Genomic DNA, 19921 nt, shown 5'->3' on the forward strand with positions numbered 1-19921 from the left:
CATCCTTGTTGAGTTTCTTTTACTTTGCACATGTAAGAAGATTAAATCTGAATTTAAAACTAAGTCTTAAAATTAAAAACAGTTCGGAAATGTGGGAAACATCTGGCAGAGAGATAATTCTGGCATTTGCAATGATGGAAGGGAAGTTTTTCTCTGAAGTAAGCAGGTTGTTGGTCTCTATTGGTATCATCGGAAAATGCCTATTTTTGTTGATTTGCTCAGGAACTGGGAACATTTGGCATTGGGAACACAGAATGTTGTTCATTTTAAAGTGAAGAGTTATAACTTCGGGGGTTGGGAGTGGGAGAGAAAATGTCCTAAGAAATGAAGGCAGACAGGAGAAAGGAGAGGCTCCTGTCTCTTTTAAAAAAGAGTTATTTGAGTCTTACTTAAGAGAAGCTTCCTAGAAAGTTCTTAATTTGTATGGTTTCTAAATAAGCAAACTCTTAGGCCTCCCCCCCCCCCAAAAAAAAGTGCATGTGTGGCTCCACCTACTTTAGGTTCATCTTGGCCCTGAAAGTTGTGGCTACACGACAGGCTTTGGCTGCTTTCTGGAACGTCGTTCCGATCCCTTTAAAGGTGGAATCATGACGGAGGATGCGGGGGAAGAAGGCGGGAGTCGAGGGCTGGAGAGTCTCGGTTGACATAGTAACTCTTCAGCTCTGTCTCCCTTGCTCTCAGCTCTCAGGTTCCGCTGCCACCCGCCGCCCCGCCTGCGCTCGCTCGGCCCGGGAGCCCCGGCCGCCTCCTCGAGGGGTCCCCTGGCCGGACGCACCCCAGACAAGGTCCCCTTTGCGACCCGCTGCGTGGTGACTTCTCCCCGGGCCAGCGGGTGAGCCGCTCGCGGAGCTCAGCTCGCAGGGCGTCTCTGCTCCTCGCCTCACCCTCGCCCCCTGAGCACCAGTCTGCCGCGGGCCAGTCCGGCAGGTGACGCGGACCCCTCCGCACCGGGTCCCCGCTGGAACTGCCGAGGCGCCTCCCCCAGGAGCTGGATCCGGGCCAGTCGGGCGTTCCCGCCATGAACCAGAGCTCAGCGTTCGGGCCCGGGAGGGGAGGCTCTCCCGGGGTGGCCACCCCAGCCCGCGCGCGGCGCAACGAGAGCCAAGACTATCTGCTCATGGACTCGGAGCTGGGAGACGACGGCTGTCCGCAGCCCCCCCTGCCTCCCTACGGCTACTACCCTTGCTTGTGAGTGCGGCCGCCGCGGGCACGCCGGGGGGGGGGCTGCAGGCGGGAAGTGTGCGCTGGCCGGAGAAGACCCGGGGCTCCGCGCGCGTCTCCGCACGCGTCTGCCTTCCCAGGGCCGCGCGAGCCGGGCTGAGACCCGAGTGAGCGGAGGGCGCGCGCAGATCTAAGGTTTGCTCCGGGCGAGCACGCACGGGTAGGTTTTCCCGAGAGAGTGGGACCGTGGGGTACCGACGCCACTACAGGTGATAGGTGTCTGTCGGTTTCTTTAGTCCCAAGTAATCGGGCGCCCTCAAAGAGACCCTGTGTCGCTGCGCCAAAGGCATGGTCTGGGCGGGGGACTGATTCAAATTTGCGTCCCCTGTGACTCTTAGCAACTGTGGGAGGGATGACCAGAACTCTCGGTCCTGGGCGCAGCTCGGCGCTCCTGCCGGGGGAACTCGAGAACCCGCGCGCCCGCCCTCTGCACGCTCCCCGCCGTAGCCCTTCAGGTGGCGCGCACAGGTCCTCGGCTACCAGACGGCTGCAAAGTTCCAAGGTGCGCGTGGGAGGGGGTGCACTTACCCCAGGCATCCTCTCCCCAGCCTCGGGGTCGCCGGGTTAAGTAGGAGAAATAGAACCTCTAGGCCTTCCCACCCATAGCGCGAAGCTTTTACCAGGGGCGTCCGGGGGAGGCGAGCCTGTTACAGGTGCGGGCCGGAAATTGATAATTGTAGAAACCGAAGAAGGTCGTCTGCTGTGGACCCTGAGTGACTACGAGATTTTATTTAAGAATCTGGAGTTTCTTTTTTGGCGGGGAATGGGTGGCAGGGGCAAGCAGAGGACGGAATGAGGAAGTCTCCCCTCCCCCACACGCCTGGGACCACAAGTGCAGCTGGCAGATAGCGTGTCTGCCTCTTTGCTCCTTTAGTTGATTGGGCAGTCTGGTTTCTTGACATGTCACATCCATCCGCATGCGGTTTCCGGAGGAAAGCAGTTCTCAGTAGCAGTTCTGTAAGCAGCTGTAGAGGGGTGTGTGTGTGTGTGCGTGTGTGTGTGTGTGTTTGTGTGTCTCACTCTCGGGGGATGGGGGGCAGGATGGATGGGTGCACCTTCAGATCATTGGTCAGGGCTGCCCAGAGTCAAGGCCTGCTGTAGATCCCTTTCCCAGTAAGAAGTGAGCCCCAGGAAATGGTGCATCTAATTTTTCCCCTAGATAAAAGAAAAAAAAAATTGGAACTGGTTCCATTCATCTACGTGCTGTATGGTTTGAAAGCATTTACTGTTACTCATTTTTTTCTTTTTAAAAAATTAAGATATATTTCACATTTCATAAAATACATCCATTTAAGTTGTACAGTTCAGTGGTGTTTAGTATATGCGCAGAGTTGGGGAAACCATCACCACTATGTTATTCCAGGACATCACCCTCAAAAGAAATCTTGTACTTGACGTTAAATTAGAAAATATTTCTGTGTCTTTTACTACAGAACTTCTCAAATTTTAATGGCACATGAATTACTTATGGAGCTTGTTAAAGTGCAGATTCTGATTCAGTAGGGTCTAGGTGCAGCCCAAATTTCTGCCTTTCTAACAATCTCTGAGAAGATGTAGAGGCTGCTGGTCTGTGGAGCACACTTTGAGTAGCAAGGAGATATATGCCAAGAAAAAAATAAAAATAAATAAATAAATTCTGGATATTCTGAATGCAGCTACTTTCAAATTTGCTTTGAGGGTATGTTTGAAACATAGATGGACTTTTTCATTGACTTAGACTTAAGATCTACCCTTAAGCCTGAGGGTTATGTTTGGTAATGTCACCTGTGGATAAGTTAAGCAACTTATAAAAGCTATATTGCTTTTTAAAAATTAGACTGCTCCATAGACAAAATCTTTTTTTTCTCTTTATCACCTAATCATTCTATAGTCACTTGTTACTGTGTAGGGAAAATAATTTGATTTTAAACACTTGTGGCTATATGTTAATAGTGAGAGAGACTAAATAAAACAATAATTGCAAGTTGTCCTGAAAAGTTTCCCCAGTGCTTTCTTCAAATGTGGTTTACTGCCTTATTGATTTATCTAGTTTTTACATCATCTACTATTTAGAGAATAAGTATTTTTCTCCCTTCATTCAGGAATCCTAGATCACTCTTAATGGATAGGCCTTGGCAATAGAGAGATGAACAGAGTATCTTAACGTGCTTCAATTCATAATGAGCACCCCCTGTCATGTCAGAGGTATGAGCCATGTTTCCAAGTAAGACTTTGGTCTTGTCCAAATCTATTATTTCCAAAAGGTTCTTAGTTACTTTTCATCACTATTTACTCTGGCAAGGTTTTTATTTTTTCCAGTTGAATAATCAAGTAACTGAAAAATTTTAACCAGTAAACAATAGTACTTCACATCTGTGATGTATGAGAAAGAATGAAAGAAAATTATTTCCCTCTGGTAGAGAGTACAAATAAGAGCTTCTGTATGCGTTTGACTTGTAATTTAAACAATTGCTTGTATATATTCCTAGAGTGAGAGGCATAATATTTGTGAAAGTGGCAATCACTAGTATGCTTTAGATATGAGTACTGCCATTATCTCAAATCACTGAGATTTTTTCCCTTGTAAGAGAACAGATTTTTGCAAATTGTCAATTCTGTGGGATACGTTCTATGACTATTGCTAAAATACTGTGTCATAGTTCACTTATGTAGAATGATTTTTACATATATTTATGAGGCTTTTACTACTGAAAATTGTGGCAAATTATCTTGTTTGAGAGCAATTACATATTCTCAGACCTTAAGTGTAAGAAGTAACATTTTGAAGTGGTGCTTAGAAGAAAAAGATTCAAATTCTTCCTTTTTTCAACTTCTAATTGGAAATCAATTAATACAACCTATTTTGATCAGTTTGTAATGATGGTTAGCAAGAAATGTCCATGTCCTAGGAGGATCCCAGGAGTTATATCAGAGAGTTCCTTCATTTAGAACTTAAAAATGTCTCTAGTCCATCCCTTCTGAACATGGAGAAGAATTCTGGACATAAAAAACGTTAAGTGTTTCTAAATTCTCAAGATCTGAAACAGTCCAACTGAAATTTCTGCTTGGAAAAGACTAATTATGAATAATGAAACAAACTGTAAACTAAAGCTCTGGCAAAACAATAGACTGAGATATTCTAAAAAAAATTACGGTTACAAACACCTAGCAGTAGTGGATAAAATAATCTAAATGATTTTAACGTGGTATCCAATTTTGCAAAAAATAAAAGGGATTACCATTTGCTAAAGCAAAGAAGTTAAAAGCCATAGTATATCCTGTGAACTGATGCTGTGGTTGCCCCAGTGATTATGGATCTGGGTGACCAGGAGGTTGGAGTCTAATGTCCATGTGAGATGGAGAAAAGCTAAGGCCTTGGTTCCAGATGAGGCAGAGAGTTGGAACTGAGACATCCCTGTCCGCTGCATAAAACCAGGACCCTTATTTTAGTGAAAAGTTAGGCTAGAATAATATGCCATCAGCACAGAGTGAGAACAAGAAACTTTGTTAGTAAGAGGAAAAGGAATCTTCTCCTAAGAATTTCATTCTTTGGGCCTGAACATCGTGTGACTCTATTTTTGCTTCTGTATTTTACACTACCTAACTGACGTAGAAATCTTCAAGTTGAAAAATACTCCTGAGGCTCCTAGAAGAGTAAAACAGAAAACCATTCTGAAAGTATAGTACCAACTATCTAGACTGCCAAGGATTTTCAAGAAAACAGCAAGCCCTGCTAAAGATGTGCTCACTATAATACATGACGAAACACACAAGGAAACAATCAACTAAGAACAAAAGTTAGCAGACAGTACAGTCCATGAGGGAGAGTTAACATGTGACATAACAGCAGTATTGGATCCTTAATAACTTGAGATAATATAGCAACATGAAAGAGAATATATAAAATGAGTATGTATAAAATGTTGACAGTATATAAAGAAGTTAAATCCTAACAAAGAATGACTTATTTTTAAAAAACAGACAAATAGAAACCCTGTAAGTGAAAAATATAATTTTGAAATAAAAACTCAATGGAAGGGTTAAAAATGCAGATTAGCCATGGTAAAATCGATGGTAATACCTAGAATGCAGAGACATAAATAAATGGAAAATATAAACATTACTGAGTTAAGAAACAAGAAGGTAGGAGTTCCAGAAGGAGAAAATATAGAGAATGAGGGAGAGGCAACATTTGAATACATACTGGGTGATAATTTTCCAGAAGTGATTAACTCTCATGTTTATGAAGTATAAGAATATTAGTGCGATACAGAAAAATAAACCCATTTAAATGTATTATATTGAAATGGAAGAACACTAAAGATAAGAAATATAAAAATGAACCAAAATATAAGAGATTCAAATGAGTAAGTTTTAAAATTCAAAATAAGAAAATACACTCATAGTGTATTTTGATACCCAGGTTATGCAATGTGTAGCTTACAAGAACTATGGTTTTTCTTTTACATGAAGCATTGTTTACTTTCTAGTTATTAGTGTAGTTTTTTATACAAAGTCAGTGCTCCATTACTGGTAGGATCTCTTTAAACATGGATATGGACAAAAAGGGATTCCAAGGGTCATTAAATCATGGTCTTAGGAGAAACCCAAAGAGATTCTTAATTGTATACTTTAATTCATATTATGAAACAAAAATGACCTTTTAAAAAAATGTTTTAATGGGTCATGGATCTTTTTAAATTTTTATTGACCTCAGGATGGTTTTGGATGAAACCCATCTATGAGCCCTAGGACCCAGACTTTGAACTCTTGATTTAAGAGAGGTAACCTAAGGTCAGAGACCACAGATAAATAGACTCCCCCAACATAGCCTTCTTTTCTCCAGGCAAAATAAAATATGCCTTGAATTCATTTATGTATTAAAAGGGAATGAAAAATTCAGACTGCAGGCTAGAAAATGTTTTCTGACATTAACTACTTATAGAGTACACGAATCCCTTGAAAAAGTTTAGGACTGAAGTTAGAATATGGACTCAAGCCTATGAATCACATTACCTTTTTTTTTTTAATAGAATTTTTTTTTTAAATTAATTAATTTCTTTATTTTTGGCTGTGTTGGGTCTTCGTTTCTGTGCGAGGGCTTTCTCCAGTTGCGGCGAGCGGGGGCCACTCTTCATCGCGGTGCGCGGGCCTCTCACTGTTGCGGCCTCTCTTGTTGCGGAGCACGGGCTCCAGACGCGCAGGCTCAGTAGCTATGGCTCACGGGCTTAGTTGCTCCGCGTCATGTGGGATCCTCCCAGACCAGGGCTCGAACCCGTGTCCCCTGCATTGGCAGGCAGACTCTCAACCACGGCGCCACCAGGGAAGCCCCACATTACATTTTTATGTGCTTGTTATCCCTCCATTATTTTTACCTCCCTATGTCTGATAAATATGTCTATTCAAACATCCGTTTTACTTTTTGCTCACAAATCTCTTTCTACCAGACTGTATGCCTCTAGTCCTTCATTTCTCTACTCTTAGCATAGTATCTAGCAAAGAGAAGGTATAAATTAATTTATTCCTCAACAAAGACATTATCCTCTCATCAATATTTATTCTAATAAGGAATAACGTGATGCCAGCTCTTTTCATAAAATAGCATCTGAGTCCTTTAAGGAAGACAGAAGAGTGAATGTCCACATAGAAGGAGATACCCAGATCTTATATTCCAGCTGCCTGTCCACTGAGATTCACCTTCTTCTGCGGGATCTGTCACTAATTACTATGCCACTACCACGCTGCTCTCCTTTTAGCTGTAGCCCCAGACTCTTCCCTTCAAGTTCCTCCTGCTCACCTGAGATGAGGCTGTATCTTCATCAGCACTTGTCAAATGCTTAGGAATAACCAAAGAGAATTAACATACAGAGAAAAACTCCTGGCTGGCTATAACTGTCTTTCAGCTCATTTGTGGAGTCTCCTAAGGACTGACCCCTGCCTAACCCCAAGTTTTATCCAACTGGCAGAGAGTATTCTTCCCTCCCCTCCTCAGACCATCCCCAGACAATCTAGCCCTTAATAGTCAGTATTCCATAAATTGGGAGATTGGGACTGACATATACACACTACTAGATATAAAATAGATAACTAATAATAATCTGCTGTATAGCACAGGGAACTCTACTCAATACTCTCTAATGGCCTACATGAGAAAAGAATCTTAAAGAAGAAGAGTAGATATATGTATATGTATAACTGATTCACCTTGCTGTACACCTGAAACTAGCACAACATTATAAATCAACTATACTCCAATAAAAATCTTAAAAAAAGTTAAAAAAAAAAAAAAGTCAGTCTTAGCCCAGATGGACAAAGGAATACCACCCTCCTCCCTTTATCCAGTGTAAGATATGCCTCTCAAGCTCCATTTCTTTTTCTAGGATCTCCTTCTTTCCTGGATCATTGACATTAGGTATGTCTACTCTTTTAAGCAGAGATCCTACCACTTACCCACACAGGTATGGCTTCACTCTCTGACCCATAGGGGCAGTTACCTTAGAACACAGCCACTCAGCAGCAGTACAAGGGATTTCCAAGTAAAATCAAGGACTCATTTCCTTATAAGAACACACTTATCAAATGAAAAATAAAATCAATCAAATAGAGTATGTGTGATATCATGATTTCTTATGATATTACAAACATATGTAGTGGTTTAGAATTCAGAGGGAATGCTAGTATCTATTATGTCCTTTGAAAAAAATAGCATCTATAACCATAAAGCAAAGACTTGGACCTTGGTTAAGGGTATGCAGTTTGGAAGCTGCTGTGCTAACGGGAAAAACAAGTGTAAAATTCACCTTTGGATCTGCTTCCCCTTCTTCATTTAGGAATCAACAACTCCTCCAGCTGCCATTTGGATTAATGGTGTGTCTCTTTTAATTGACCACTTTGAAGGTCTGTGTTCTGCATGACAGAAACCATCTATTTTGTTTCTAAACCTCCCCTGGCTTGAAGTAATCAACATCTGCTGATAACAATTTATTATCACGAAACATCTTTTTTAGGGGTCCAACACCATACGTAGGTTGTGGAGTTATTTCCAGATGTGCTGAAATGCCCACATTTATTCTGTAACATAATGTTTGTTTACCTCTAGGAAGACATTGCGTAATTTTTTTCTCTAGACAGTTATGTTCCTTGAGTTATAAGAAGTAAGTTGACTTCATAAGGCAATTCATCTTTGCCTCGTAGAGAGTAAATCATAAAAGGAAAACATTTTCTTGAGTCCATTCTTGTTTTTCTCCCTCTTTCATAAAAAATGCTAAATGTAATTGGAACCAGTTGGATAAAATTACCGTTTGTGATTGCTCTTTGTTTAGGAAGCTTCTGCTGGCTTTCAGGACAGGCAGAAGTGCTCATCTGCATGTCAAATTTCAATTAAACTTTGGCATCTAAAACTTGGTATGCTGTTTAAGACCCTTAAGGTATTGGAATGGATTGAATCACATTTCTTATAGAATGTCCTTTTGGAGCAGCATATAGAAATGGATGTCACAAATACCCAAACAACACGTTAGTTGCAGTCTATTCTCAACCTAATTCAGGTAACTCAGCCAGGACAAAGAGGAGCAGTGGTACTGACTAGAGTTATTTACAGGTCAGTGCAAGTTGCTGTTTCTGTAGAGGACTAATCTAAAGTATTTATGTATATTTTTGGGGACTTACATTTTTTGAATACCTACTCTGTAGCAGGTCCTTTTCTAGTTGTCATACAAACGTAATTTGCTCTTCGGAGCAGCCACTTGGATATTTTTAATGTCTGTTTTATAAATGACCATGCTGACGTTTAGAGACATTAAGCAATGTTTAGAAAGTTACACGGCTGGAGAGTTGTTGTCAAGTGGACAAAAAACAATACATTTTAGGTAATGCAGGCTGGAACGCGTAAACAGAAGGGCTGGCAGGTTGCATAGAGTTCCCTAATCTCCCGGCATCCCATATAATCATGCCTGTGCCCGGCACAGCTGGGTACGTGGTGGGTGTCCTCTTGGAGAGCACACTCACTTCCTTCTCCTCTGTCTTCTCATACGTACTTGAGAAGCCACAGGTTGGCTCTGATCTACGGCACCAAGATTCCTCACCTGTGCTCCTTTTATCTAAGTTCTTCTCTGGGGAAGAAGACAGGAAGAAAGGTTATGAATAGCAGTAATATGTGTGTTTCACTTCTACCTCTTCTTTCTATTGAAATCTTAATCATCCGTGAAGATCAAGCTTTATATTCCACTAATTCATTAATCTGTTTATTCATTCATCTTTGTTGACCTTATATGATTTTGTCACATAATAATAAAAATAACTAGATTTATTAGGGATTTCTATGTGCTAGGCCCTCCTCTAAGTGCTTTATACGTAACTCATTTAATACTTCCAGCAAATCTCTGTTTTACTGATGTTTTAATGATAAGAAAGAAAAAAGTAAAAAAATACCTCAGCAAAGAGAGGTTAAGTGACTTGCCAGGGATTACACAGCCAGTAGTTGACAGACATGAGAAGAAAGAAAGGAAAGAAGGAAAGATTCTATCACTTATCTAGACACAGAGTGAAACTAGGTTTTGAAAAACTGCCAATCTTTGTCACCAAAGGAAGACTGTGAATGCATCAAAACTAAGTAATCTGTAAATTACTTACTAATTTTAGCAGTGGTCCACAAGCTGATCATGACTCTTTTAAGATTACAAAAGAGGAAGCTTTCTTTTACTCTTGATTTCTATCATGTGGATGAAATTGCTTCTTTGCTGCGAAACAGGTTGTATCAGAAAAACTGACCTGACTCAAATGGTAGTGTGAAACTGGATTTCATTGCAGGATTTGCATAATTTTTAAAGCATTTTACATATCTGAAAGTATATATTGCCAGAAATCAATTACAGCATGGATAGTTATGTTAAGATTGATTGCCTTTTCAAGGCAGATTTCATGCTTCAGTTACAGAAGCTCTGGTTGCAGCACAAAGAACATCTTGTCCTGACATGTATGGGTCAGCACAAAACCCTTGCACAAAACTGGGAAGAGTTCTCTTCATGGGAATTACTAACAAGATTATCTTGAGAATTATAATAGGATTTGGAAATGACATGATTTCTAAAACTCTTTTAAAGATTCTTTTAGGCAGTTTAAACTGTTATAGATAAAACTTATTTTTATTATTACTATGTTAAACTCTCTGAAACAGAATTTTGCATTGAATAGGTTGAAGGGTGGCAGTAGTTGCTATGAAAAGCTGATTCCTGGGCACTGTAAGAATCGTCTCTTCTCCCCAGGAAAACGTTTTCTGCAGGACCCTTTTCTTGGAGGGGCATTCAGGGCCAGACACTGTATTTCGTCTTGAAGAATACATTAATTTCTTTCAACAAATATTTGTTTAGCTCCTTTGATGTGCTTAGCACCGTATTTGGGAACCACTGATACTGTATTTCATAGAGTCCAAGGTTGTATCAATTTTCACCTGTCCTGATGTTTTATATGCCTTTGAAAAACAAGAAAAAAAGTGCTGTATCAATTAAATTATACCTTAGATTTTTATATTATAACTATTGAAATAGATCTTTATACTTAATTAGGTGTAGGTTTGGGTCATATATAACTCTTACACACATATGAAAAAAAGAAAGTCTAAACAAAATAAATTTAGTTAAGGTATTCCTAAAGCTTCTTCATATTCAGAGATGAACTTTCCTGAGTCATTTTCAACTCAAAATTTTTAATGTCTATGTTTATCCACACGGTCTTGTCCTTTGTGCCAAGAAGACATTGGTGATGCAGCATTTCTTTAAAGAATCCAAAGAACCATGATAGACCAAAAGCTTTTGGTGCTAGGCCGTTAAACTGACTTTGCAATTATATAGAGCTAGACTATTCTGACTTAGCAGTTCCTGAATGTTGCTGAACAAATCTGATTCACCATCATTCCCCATGTATGATCCACTCTCCCCAATACACATATGCACATACACACATGTATTTGTTTCTTAGGCTTGAAAGGAATCCTTAGCTACTGTTTCCAGGATTTATTTTCAAGCCACTGTCATCCATTCTGAAACTTTGGAGCCATTGTTTTTAATGCTTGTACATGCACTGCTAAAGGAAAACTGTCATGATAATGACTGACACCCAACTGGCAGCACTGATAAGACATGTTCTATTCCAGAGAAGTTAAAGTGGGAGAATTATGTATCCTAGAATCAATGAAATTTGGTGTTTGGTGTGCTAGAGTCAGGGTAAATGAAAGAGGAGGTGAGATATGAAAGATTACAAGGCAGACAATACACTTTATTATCTGTCCAGAATTTGAGAAGTTTGAACTTTATTCTCTGACTTTAAAACACAGATAAGACTATGCCAGTCTCTTGCCTTATTTATATTAGCTTATTTGATCATCACAGCAAACTTGTGTGATGGGTAATATTATTTCTACTTGTAAATGAGGAAGCGAGTTCAGAAAGGTTAAGTAACTTGTCTAAGAATTTATGGCTCTCAAAACTCTGAGCCTGTACTTAAACTCCTATTGGACTGTTTTGTTTGTTTGCTTTTGACCCTCACTGTCTGAACTTCTTCCCTTCACTGGAATGGCAGCTCCAGGAGGGCGGGGATACAGTCTGTAAACAGTGACTAGCGTTTGGTAGGGACTCAATAAATGTTTGCTGGATGAATACAGTGTCTTCCTTATACAAAGTGGAATGCCAGTAGATTGGCCTTATCTCTAAAATTCTTTTCTCTTTGGGCTTCATACAGTTTTGTGAGACTTTGCCTTTAAGATACCACGTTTTCATCTTAGCCTTTTCAGAAATACTACAGTATTGGAGTTTTGTATTCTTGCAGCGTAGGTCATTTAATGAATTCTAAGAACTTTGTGATATATCTGCTTGATCCCTAAAATTGTGCTTGTCAAATATTTTTAAATAATCCTGCAAACAAGAAAATATGAATATAAACCATTTATTTTTTTACATTGTGTTGATAGAACACTCATGGAGATTAGTCTTTTTTGTTTTTACTAAAATGGCAACAGGAAAGGTTCTTGTCTTTTTATTTAAATTAAGTTGAAAAAGTCTGTGAAAACTGAACTTCCTGTGACCAAAGCTCATTACATCCTGAGAAGTCTTAAATACTTAAATGAAATAATCCAACTTAAAATCGAGAAAGTGAGAAAAGAATGGTTAAGTAAAAATGATTTTAAAATTACATGTTAATGATATTGTAACTTTGATTTGGATCACATTGTGCAGGGCAAAACTTACACATTTAGTTGATTTTCATGGTAATCTGTCTTCTAGAAATTAGATCAATTATTCTCAAATTGTATTGCAATCCACCTTACTCTCAGACTTAGGCATTATCCTCGCTTTCTTACATGCAAGAATTTGATATACCCTCACTAGAAAATTGCAGTGAGATATTACTAAAGGAATAGTGTTGCACATCGACTGATGTAAACACAGAAAAAATCAGCAGCCTCTTGTCTAAACATGTACACCAGATGATGGGGATTAAAAAATGTTTTTATCAGTGGTTTGAGAATCTGGCTATATATTAGAATTACCTGGATAATTTTTTAAAAATATAGATTCCCTAATAATTACGAGAGTTCAAATAAATCAGTATTTCTGGGGGTTATGGCCTAGGAATAATATTTTAAAAAAATTTCCCTAGTTGATTCTAATATGTAGTCAGGTTTAGAAACTTATTGTTTCAGCTACTTCAGATTCACTATGAAAACCAGAGTTAGGAACTAAACCTAATTTCAATCAAGAAAACCATTACAGTGTATTCATCCATGCAAAAATGTGAGATTGAAATTCATTTTTCTACCTAAGATCCAATGATTAGTTATTATCAGATAAATTGAAAAATAGTATATTTTAATTCAGCAGATGCTCATCAAATACCTGCTATACACAAGATGCTATTCTTGATATATTTTAGGAGCATAAGTGATGAGATAGGAGATATGCTTGATGAGATGTCAGGAGAGTAGCATGTTGTTTTATGAGAAAAACTACCTTTCCAGTTTGTTTCTTAAATCAAAACATGATGCAATAATTTTATATTTAAATTAGAGGAGAAAGTAATTTATTTGAATTTTATTTTTATCTTAATGTTGACCTTCTTTCTGATTTGAATTATCTGTATTTTCAGAAAATATAGAGGAAGTTTGTCCTTTTTAAATCACCCAAGATTTTATGGGGTAAAATTTTCCAAAAGGGTGAAAATTTTGCTATTAAATAAGCCTATTATCACTTAACTGGATTTCTTTTTCTGAATATTATGAGATTTTGTAAAACTTTCTTGAAATTCTGCCTCCAGTGGAATAGATAATCTTCATGGTCATCCTGTTACAAAACAACTAGATTCTGCATAAAATATAATTTATATTTCTGTGCTTGTAGGAAGCAAGGGAAATCTTAACCCAACCCCTGTATGCAAACACGAACATGCACAAGTCATAGGCTTCTATCAGAGCAGCAGTGAATGCTTGAAAGGTGGAATTCCATAAATAAGGTGCTAATGTCAGCATCGTGGTCAGGAGACTCTGCCTTGGACCTGGTAATCCTCAATTAATCCAGGTCCTCTGGGTTCTCTACAAATTGGTAATCTTTAATTGTGAGTATATATTTAATTTACCTTAGATACACAAGAAAACAGCCATCCTGAGTGGGAGTAAACAGAAATAATAAGCAAGATATAAAACCCTTAAGGACTTCAATATAAGGATTAAAGATAAGAACATAAAATTACTTTGTTTGAACTGTATAAAGACATAAAGATGGAATCCCAAAAGTGAACAAGCACAAGAAAACTATCAAAAATGAGCAAGCATAATTTTAAAAGATTTTTATTGGGATATAGTTGATTTACAATGTTGTGTTAGTTTGAAGTAGGTGTACAGAAAAGTGTATACATATATTGACTTTTTTTAGATTCTTTTCCCATATAGGCCATTAAAGAGTATTCAGTAGAGTTCCCTGTGCTATATAGTAGGTCCTTATTAATAATCTATTTTATGTATAGTAGTGTGTATCTGTCAATCCCAATCTTCCAGTTTATCCCTCCCCCTTTGCCCCGTGGTAACCATAAGTTTATTTTCTGCATCTGTAACTCTGTTTCTGTGTTGTAGATAAGTTCATTTGTAGGCTTTTTTTGGATTCCACATATAAGTGATATCATATGATATTTGTCTTTCTCTGAGCAAGCGTATTGAAAAAAATGACAAGACAACAATACAGCTTTCAGAAAAAAAGAACAACAACAAAAAACTATTGAAATAAAAGTATCAATGGACCAGAGTTATTCACGGAAGATTAAGTGCAGCTAGCAAGAGAATTTATAATTTGGGAGATAGATATTAAAAAGTTTCTCAAAATGCAATACAGAAAGATAAGAAATGTAAAATATGAGAGAGGTTAAGAGATATAGAGGCTAGAATTGGAAAGACCAGTTTACATATATTCAAAGAACCATAAGCAAAGAAGAAAGGGAATGTAGTTAAGAAACAATTAGAAAAATAATGGCTAAGTTTTTTTCAGAATTGATGAAAGATATGAAGCTACAGAGAAAGGAGCCACAACACATATGAAATAAGATAAATAAAAAGAAATTCACACCTAGATACAAGGAACTGCAACTACATTATAAAAAATTTATTTAAAAAGATCTTATAAACAGCCAGAGAGAAAAATACAGATTATGTACCAAAGAAAGAGAATTTTCTTCCAGCAAACATCTCAACAGTAAGAATGGAAAGCAGAAGATAAGAGAATGATATATCCAAAGTCATATTAATATTTTGTACTCAGGAACAGTCCCTTTCAAGAAAGAGTTTGAAATAAAGACATTTTCAGGGAAAAAATATGAGAAGAGTTTATTACCAATATACTTACATGAAAAGAACTTGTAAAGGATGTACCGTACTTCAGAAAGATGGAAACTTATCCTAGGATGATGGTCTGTGATATTAAAGGAATGAGAGCAATGAAATTGATAAACACGTAGATAGCATTAAATAGTCATTCTCCTATAATATAGTTATGTTTAATTTGTGTTTTCAAAAAAGGACAGAACTAAAATACTGAACAATTTCATGTAAACTGGGAGGGAATTTTCAGACTTAAAAAATTCTAAAGTCCTTATGTTGCTTGAGAAGGGGTGGGGCTTAAATTAACTACATTGTAAAATTTCAAAGGAAGTCCATACAAGAATAGAAATAGAGTATATAACTGTACAAATCGGAGAGGGAAAATAAAAAGAAAGAGGAAAATGAATGGACAGAGAACTTGAAAAAAAAAGCAAGCAAGAAAAAAGCCGCCTAGAAAAAAAACTAGGATAAATGCAAAGCAAAAGTAAGATGGTAGAAACAAGTTCATATGTATCAGTTATGATAATAAATATAAACTGACTAAATTCACCAGGAAAAATTCCCAGAGATTTAGAGAATAGATTTTTCTTAATCTAGTTATTTTTCATTTAAATATGAGACATACCTAAAAAATAAGAACATGAAAGACTGGGAATCAAGACAGCAACAAAGATGTATCTGGCAAACACAAAGAGAAATATTGGTAGGTATAATAACATCAAACGAAACAAATGTTTTAAAACAAAAATCATTAGTAAGGAAATAGAGGCAACAGCAAAATGATAAAAGTTATAATTCATCTTGCGCATATTGAAGTTAAAAATTTGCATACCCATCATAATGTAGTCTTAAAAATATAAAAGTGAAGATCAAAGGAACTGTAAGAACAACACTGACAAATCTGTCATCATAGTGGGAAATCTCATTTTTGATAGGTTGAGCAAATAAAAACATTTAAATAAGGAAAACTTGAAAGTAAAATTATCAAACATTATTTATTGGACATATATGGAACCTGGCTGTTTAAATAATATCCACTTTTTTTCAAGCACATGTGAAACATTAAAATTTGTTGAGATAACTTTATGGTCTAACCCATATAAATGTTACTAAAAAATATATATCTCATAGAAAGACTATCCTATCATGATGCATTTGAATTAGAGATGAATAACAAAAATAAACTGTTCCCATCAACTTAAAAATGTATATATATAAATATACATATATATATATATATATATATATATATACACTCATACACACACATTTCATGGAGCAAAGAAGAAATCATAATAGAAATTTTAAAATACTTTAAAATAAATTACAATGAAAATAGCAAATTGTAGTAGTGGCAGTAAGATTTGGTACTTAACCTTAAATGCTTAAATTAGAGGAAACAAAAGCTAGCAAATATTTTTATTTTGATAATGTTATTTTTTGTGTGTGTTTATTCTCTTCTGTGCTCTCTCTTCATAAATTGAACACTTAGCTAATGAATAAAATTAATCTAGTTATTTTTCATTTAAATATGAGAGATACCTTAAAAATAAGGACATGGAATAAAATTAAAAAACAATAAAATAATGGAGATCAACAAATCCAGAAGTTTATTATTTTCAAAAACTAAGAAAGTAGAAAAGACTGGTGAGACTTATCCAGAAAAGAGAATTCACAGATAAACAATATTAAGCATGAAAAATAGATATATTCACAGGTACCTGAAAGATTGAAAAAAGTGATAATATGGAATGATAGAACATAATAACAGTTATCAGAGGTTGAAAAGGTATGATAATAGACCAAATTTATGCCAACAATTTGAAAATTTAAGGCACAATGTTCAATTTTTAGAATAATAGAACATATCAAAATTGACTCAAGAAGATTATATAAAAATCTTCTCATAAAGAAAAGACACGCTCAGAGAGTTTTATAAATAAAACAAATTTCCTAAGGATAGATCACTTCAATCTCACACGAACTCTTATAGGGAAACCACTGTAACCATGATACACAGTCCAAAACGAGTATAAGGAAAGAAAGTTATAAGACAATTTTATTCATCAGCATAAATGTAAAACTTTCTAAACAAAATATTAGTAAACCAAACCCAGCGGTTTTATTCTAAGTAAATAATCTAATTCATCAGATCAATAAATTGAAGGAGAAAAGATAAGATATATGATCATCTCAATGATAAGTGAAAAAGCATTTGATGAATTTCAGTATTAATTCACAGTAAAGCTCAATAAAATAGGAATATCCCCACATCTACATGAAAATATTCTGACACATTTCTTTTAAAATTCAAGAGTAAGACACTGATAACCACATCACTGCTTCTATAGTGTGTCCTGGAACCTTAATAAGCACAGAAGAAAAGAGAAAGAAATAAAAATGATAGGTTTATAAAGGAAGAAATAAAACTGCCACTATTATATAAGTATTGTAGCATTATTTATAATAGCCAAATCAACCTCGGTGTTCATCAATGAATGAATGGATAATGAAGATGCGGTGTATATGTTTAATGGAATATTATTTAGCATGAGAAAGAAAGAAATCCTGTCATTTGCAACAAGAGGATGGACCTTGAGGGCACTATGCTAAGTAAAATAAGCCAGGGAAAGACAAATATTGTACTGGTATCACTTATATGTGGACTCTAAAAAAAAAAATCAAAATTATAGAAACAGAGTAGAAAAGAGGTTGCCAGAGGATAGGGGGTGGGGAAATAGGGAGAGGTTGGTAAAAGGGTACAAACTTTCAGCTATAAGATGAAAAAAGTCTGAGTCTGAGAATCCAGTGTAACATGGTGACTATAGTTGATAACATTGTATTGTATAATTGAAATTTGCTAAGAGAATAGAATTTAAATATTCTCATCAAAAAAAAGAAAAGATAAATATGTAAATATGTGAGGTGATGGATATGTTAATTAACTAGATGAGGGGAATCCCTTCACAATACATATGTATATCAAATCATCACGGTATACACTTTAAATATCTTATAATTTTATATGTCAGTTATACCACAATAAAGCTGAAATAACAACAATAAAGCTGAAATAACAACAATAAAGCTAAAATAACAACAACAAAAAACCCCTGCCATAATTAGCATAAGATTGTCTGCATAGTAAAGCCCCCAAATTCTGCAGACACATATTACAGATAATAAGAGAGTTTAACACATTGTTCTAAGATCAACATATAAAATCAACTACATTCATTTATATTAGCAATGGACTGTTAGAAATTACAAAAATTACTATTCACTGAAAAAACAATACTTAAGACATCGGTAATAAATCTAGCCAAAAATGTGTATGCTTTAATGGAATAAAATTTGAAATTATACTGAAAGATAAAAGGTTGTTCATGTAAATGCAAATATACTAAACCATCTTCACACATATTAAAACTTGATATTTTAATGATGTCAGCTTTTTTCCCAAATTAATCTATAAATTAACTATACTTTCAATGAGAATTGCAAGATTTTTTCTTTCCAGAAGATTGACAAGTTGATTCTAATATTTATACATATGTGCAAAGAACCAAATTATAGCCAATGTCCTGAAGAAGAATCATCTGTAGGGGCTTATCAAATATCAGAATACATATTAAGGTTTTAATAATTAAGCTGGTATGACATTGCTGTGATAATAGACTAATTGATTGAATTAAATTTATATGAAAGAGGTGGCTGGGCAGATCAATGAGGAGAAAGCTAATTTTTCATTAAATAGTGTTAGAGAAATTGGATATCCATATGGGGGTAAAAAAGCAGAAATTGGATCTCTACCTCACGTCCTACAACAAAAATCCACTACAGATGAATTTTTAGAAGCAAAACATCTGTCTCTGTTTTCTTCTAAAAATTTTAATGACTTGGGGTAGAAAAAGATTCTTATGGCACACAAAAAAATCACAAAACATAAATCATAAAATTAATAAATTTAATCTATAAAAATTAAGAAACTCTGCTTACCAAAAGATACGATAAGTAGAAAAGGAAGACAAGATTACAGACTGGAAAAAGATACTGGCAGCATATAAAATACTTGACAATATATAAATTCTCTAAAAAATGGGCAAAGACACACACAGCTTTCTCACAGCAGCAGAAACACAAATGACCAATAATCATCCTTAGTCATATTAATAATCTGGAAAATGCCAAAACAATCACAAAGAGATACCATTTGACATCCACTAAATTGGCAAAAAATAAATGAGCTCAATAACATTAAGTACCTATGATGATGTAGATCAATGAAACCCTATACCCAGCATGTAGGAATATACATCAAAGGGAAACAACCTTGTTAGAAAAAGAATTTGGCAAAACTTAGTAAAGGTGAAGATGAGAATACCATACAACCCAGCAATTTCACTCCTTGGCATATACCTAAAGCAGTGGTCTTAATGTTGTTCAGGTTGGTTACCCTAAAAGAATGTTAACATCTGAAAGTTTTCATCATAAGTTTAAATAGTTGCAAAGAATGTAATTGCCAGTATATTGTGAAATTAATGTTTATAAATAAAAGGGATCCATTACTTTTAAAATTGTATTTTCATCACCATTAATTTAAAAATATATATGTTCTCGTCACCATTAATTTAAAAATATATACTTTCTTTAATTAAAATTTTTTACTTCCTTTTACTTGAAATCATACTTTTACATAACTTAACCATCATGTCACAACATATTTTTTGAAGGCTTTTTATTGATGATCCTGTAAAAGTTTCCTGAAACAAAAGAAAATCTATGTAAAATTTTTAAATTAAAAAAATTATTCTGAGTTATTACAATTAATAATTACAACAACAACAATAATAGCTAACACAGACA

General features: G+C 36.0%; 1 protein-coding gene across 4 annotated transcripts in view; it reads left to right on the top strand.

Moving 5' to 3' along the window:
• Positions 1-627: 627 nt before the first annotated feature.
• TRPC6 (transient receptor potential cation channel subfamily C member 6) overlaps positions 628-19921 on the top strand; it is a 114046-nt gene continuing 94752 nt past the window's right edge. For all 4 annotated transcript variants that reach the window (XM_061202651.1, XM_061202654.1, XM_061202652.1 and 1 more), the window contains exon 1: positions 628-1188. In XM_061202651.1, the coding sequence (XP_061058634.1) occupies positions 1019-1188 (170 nt within the window). In that variant the 5' untranslated portion in view covers positions 628-1018. The remainder of the gene's footprint in view (positions 1189-19921) is intronic.

This window comes from Eubalaena glacialis, chromosome 10, assembly GCF_028564815.1.
Source record: "Eubalaena glacialis isolate mEubGla1 chromosome 10, mEubGla1.1.hap2.+ XY, whole genome shotgun sequence".
NCBI lineage: Eukaryota > Metazoa > Chordata > Mammalia > Artiodactyla > Balaenidae > Eubalaena > Eubalaena glacialis.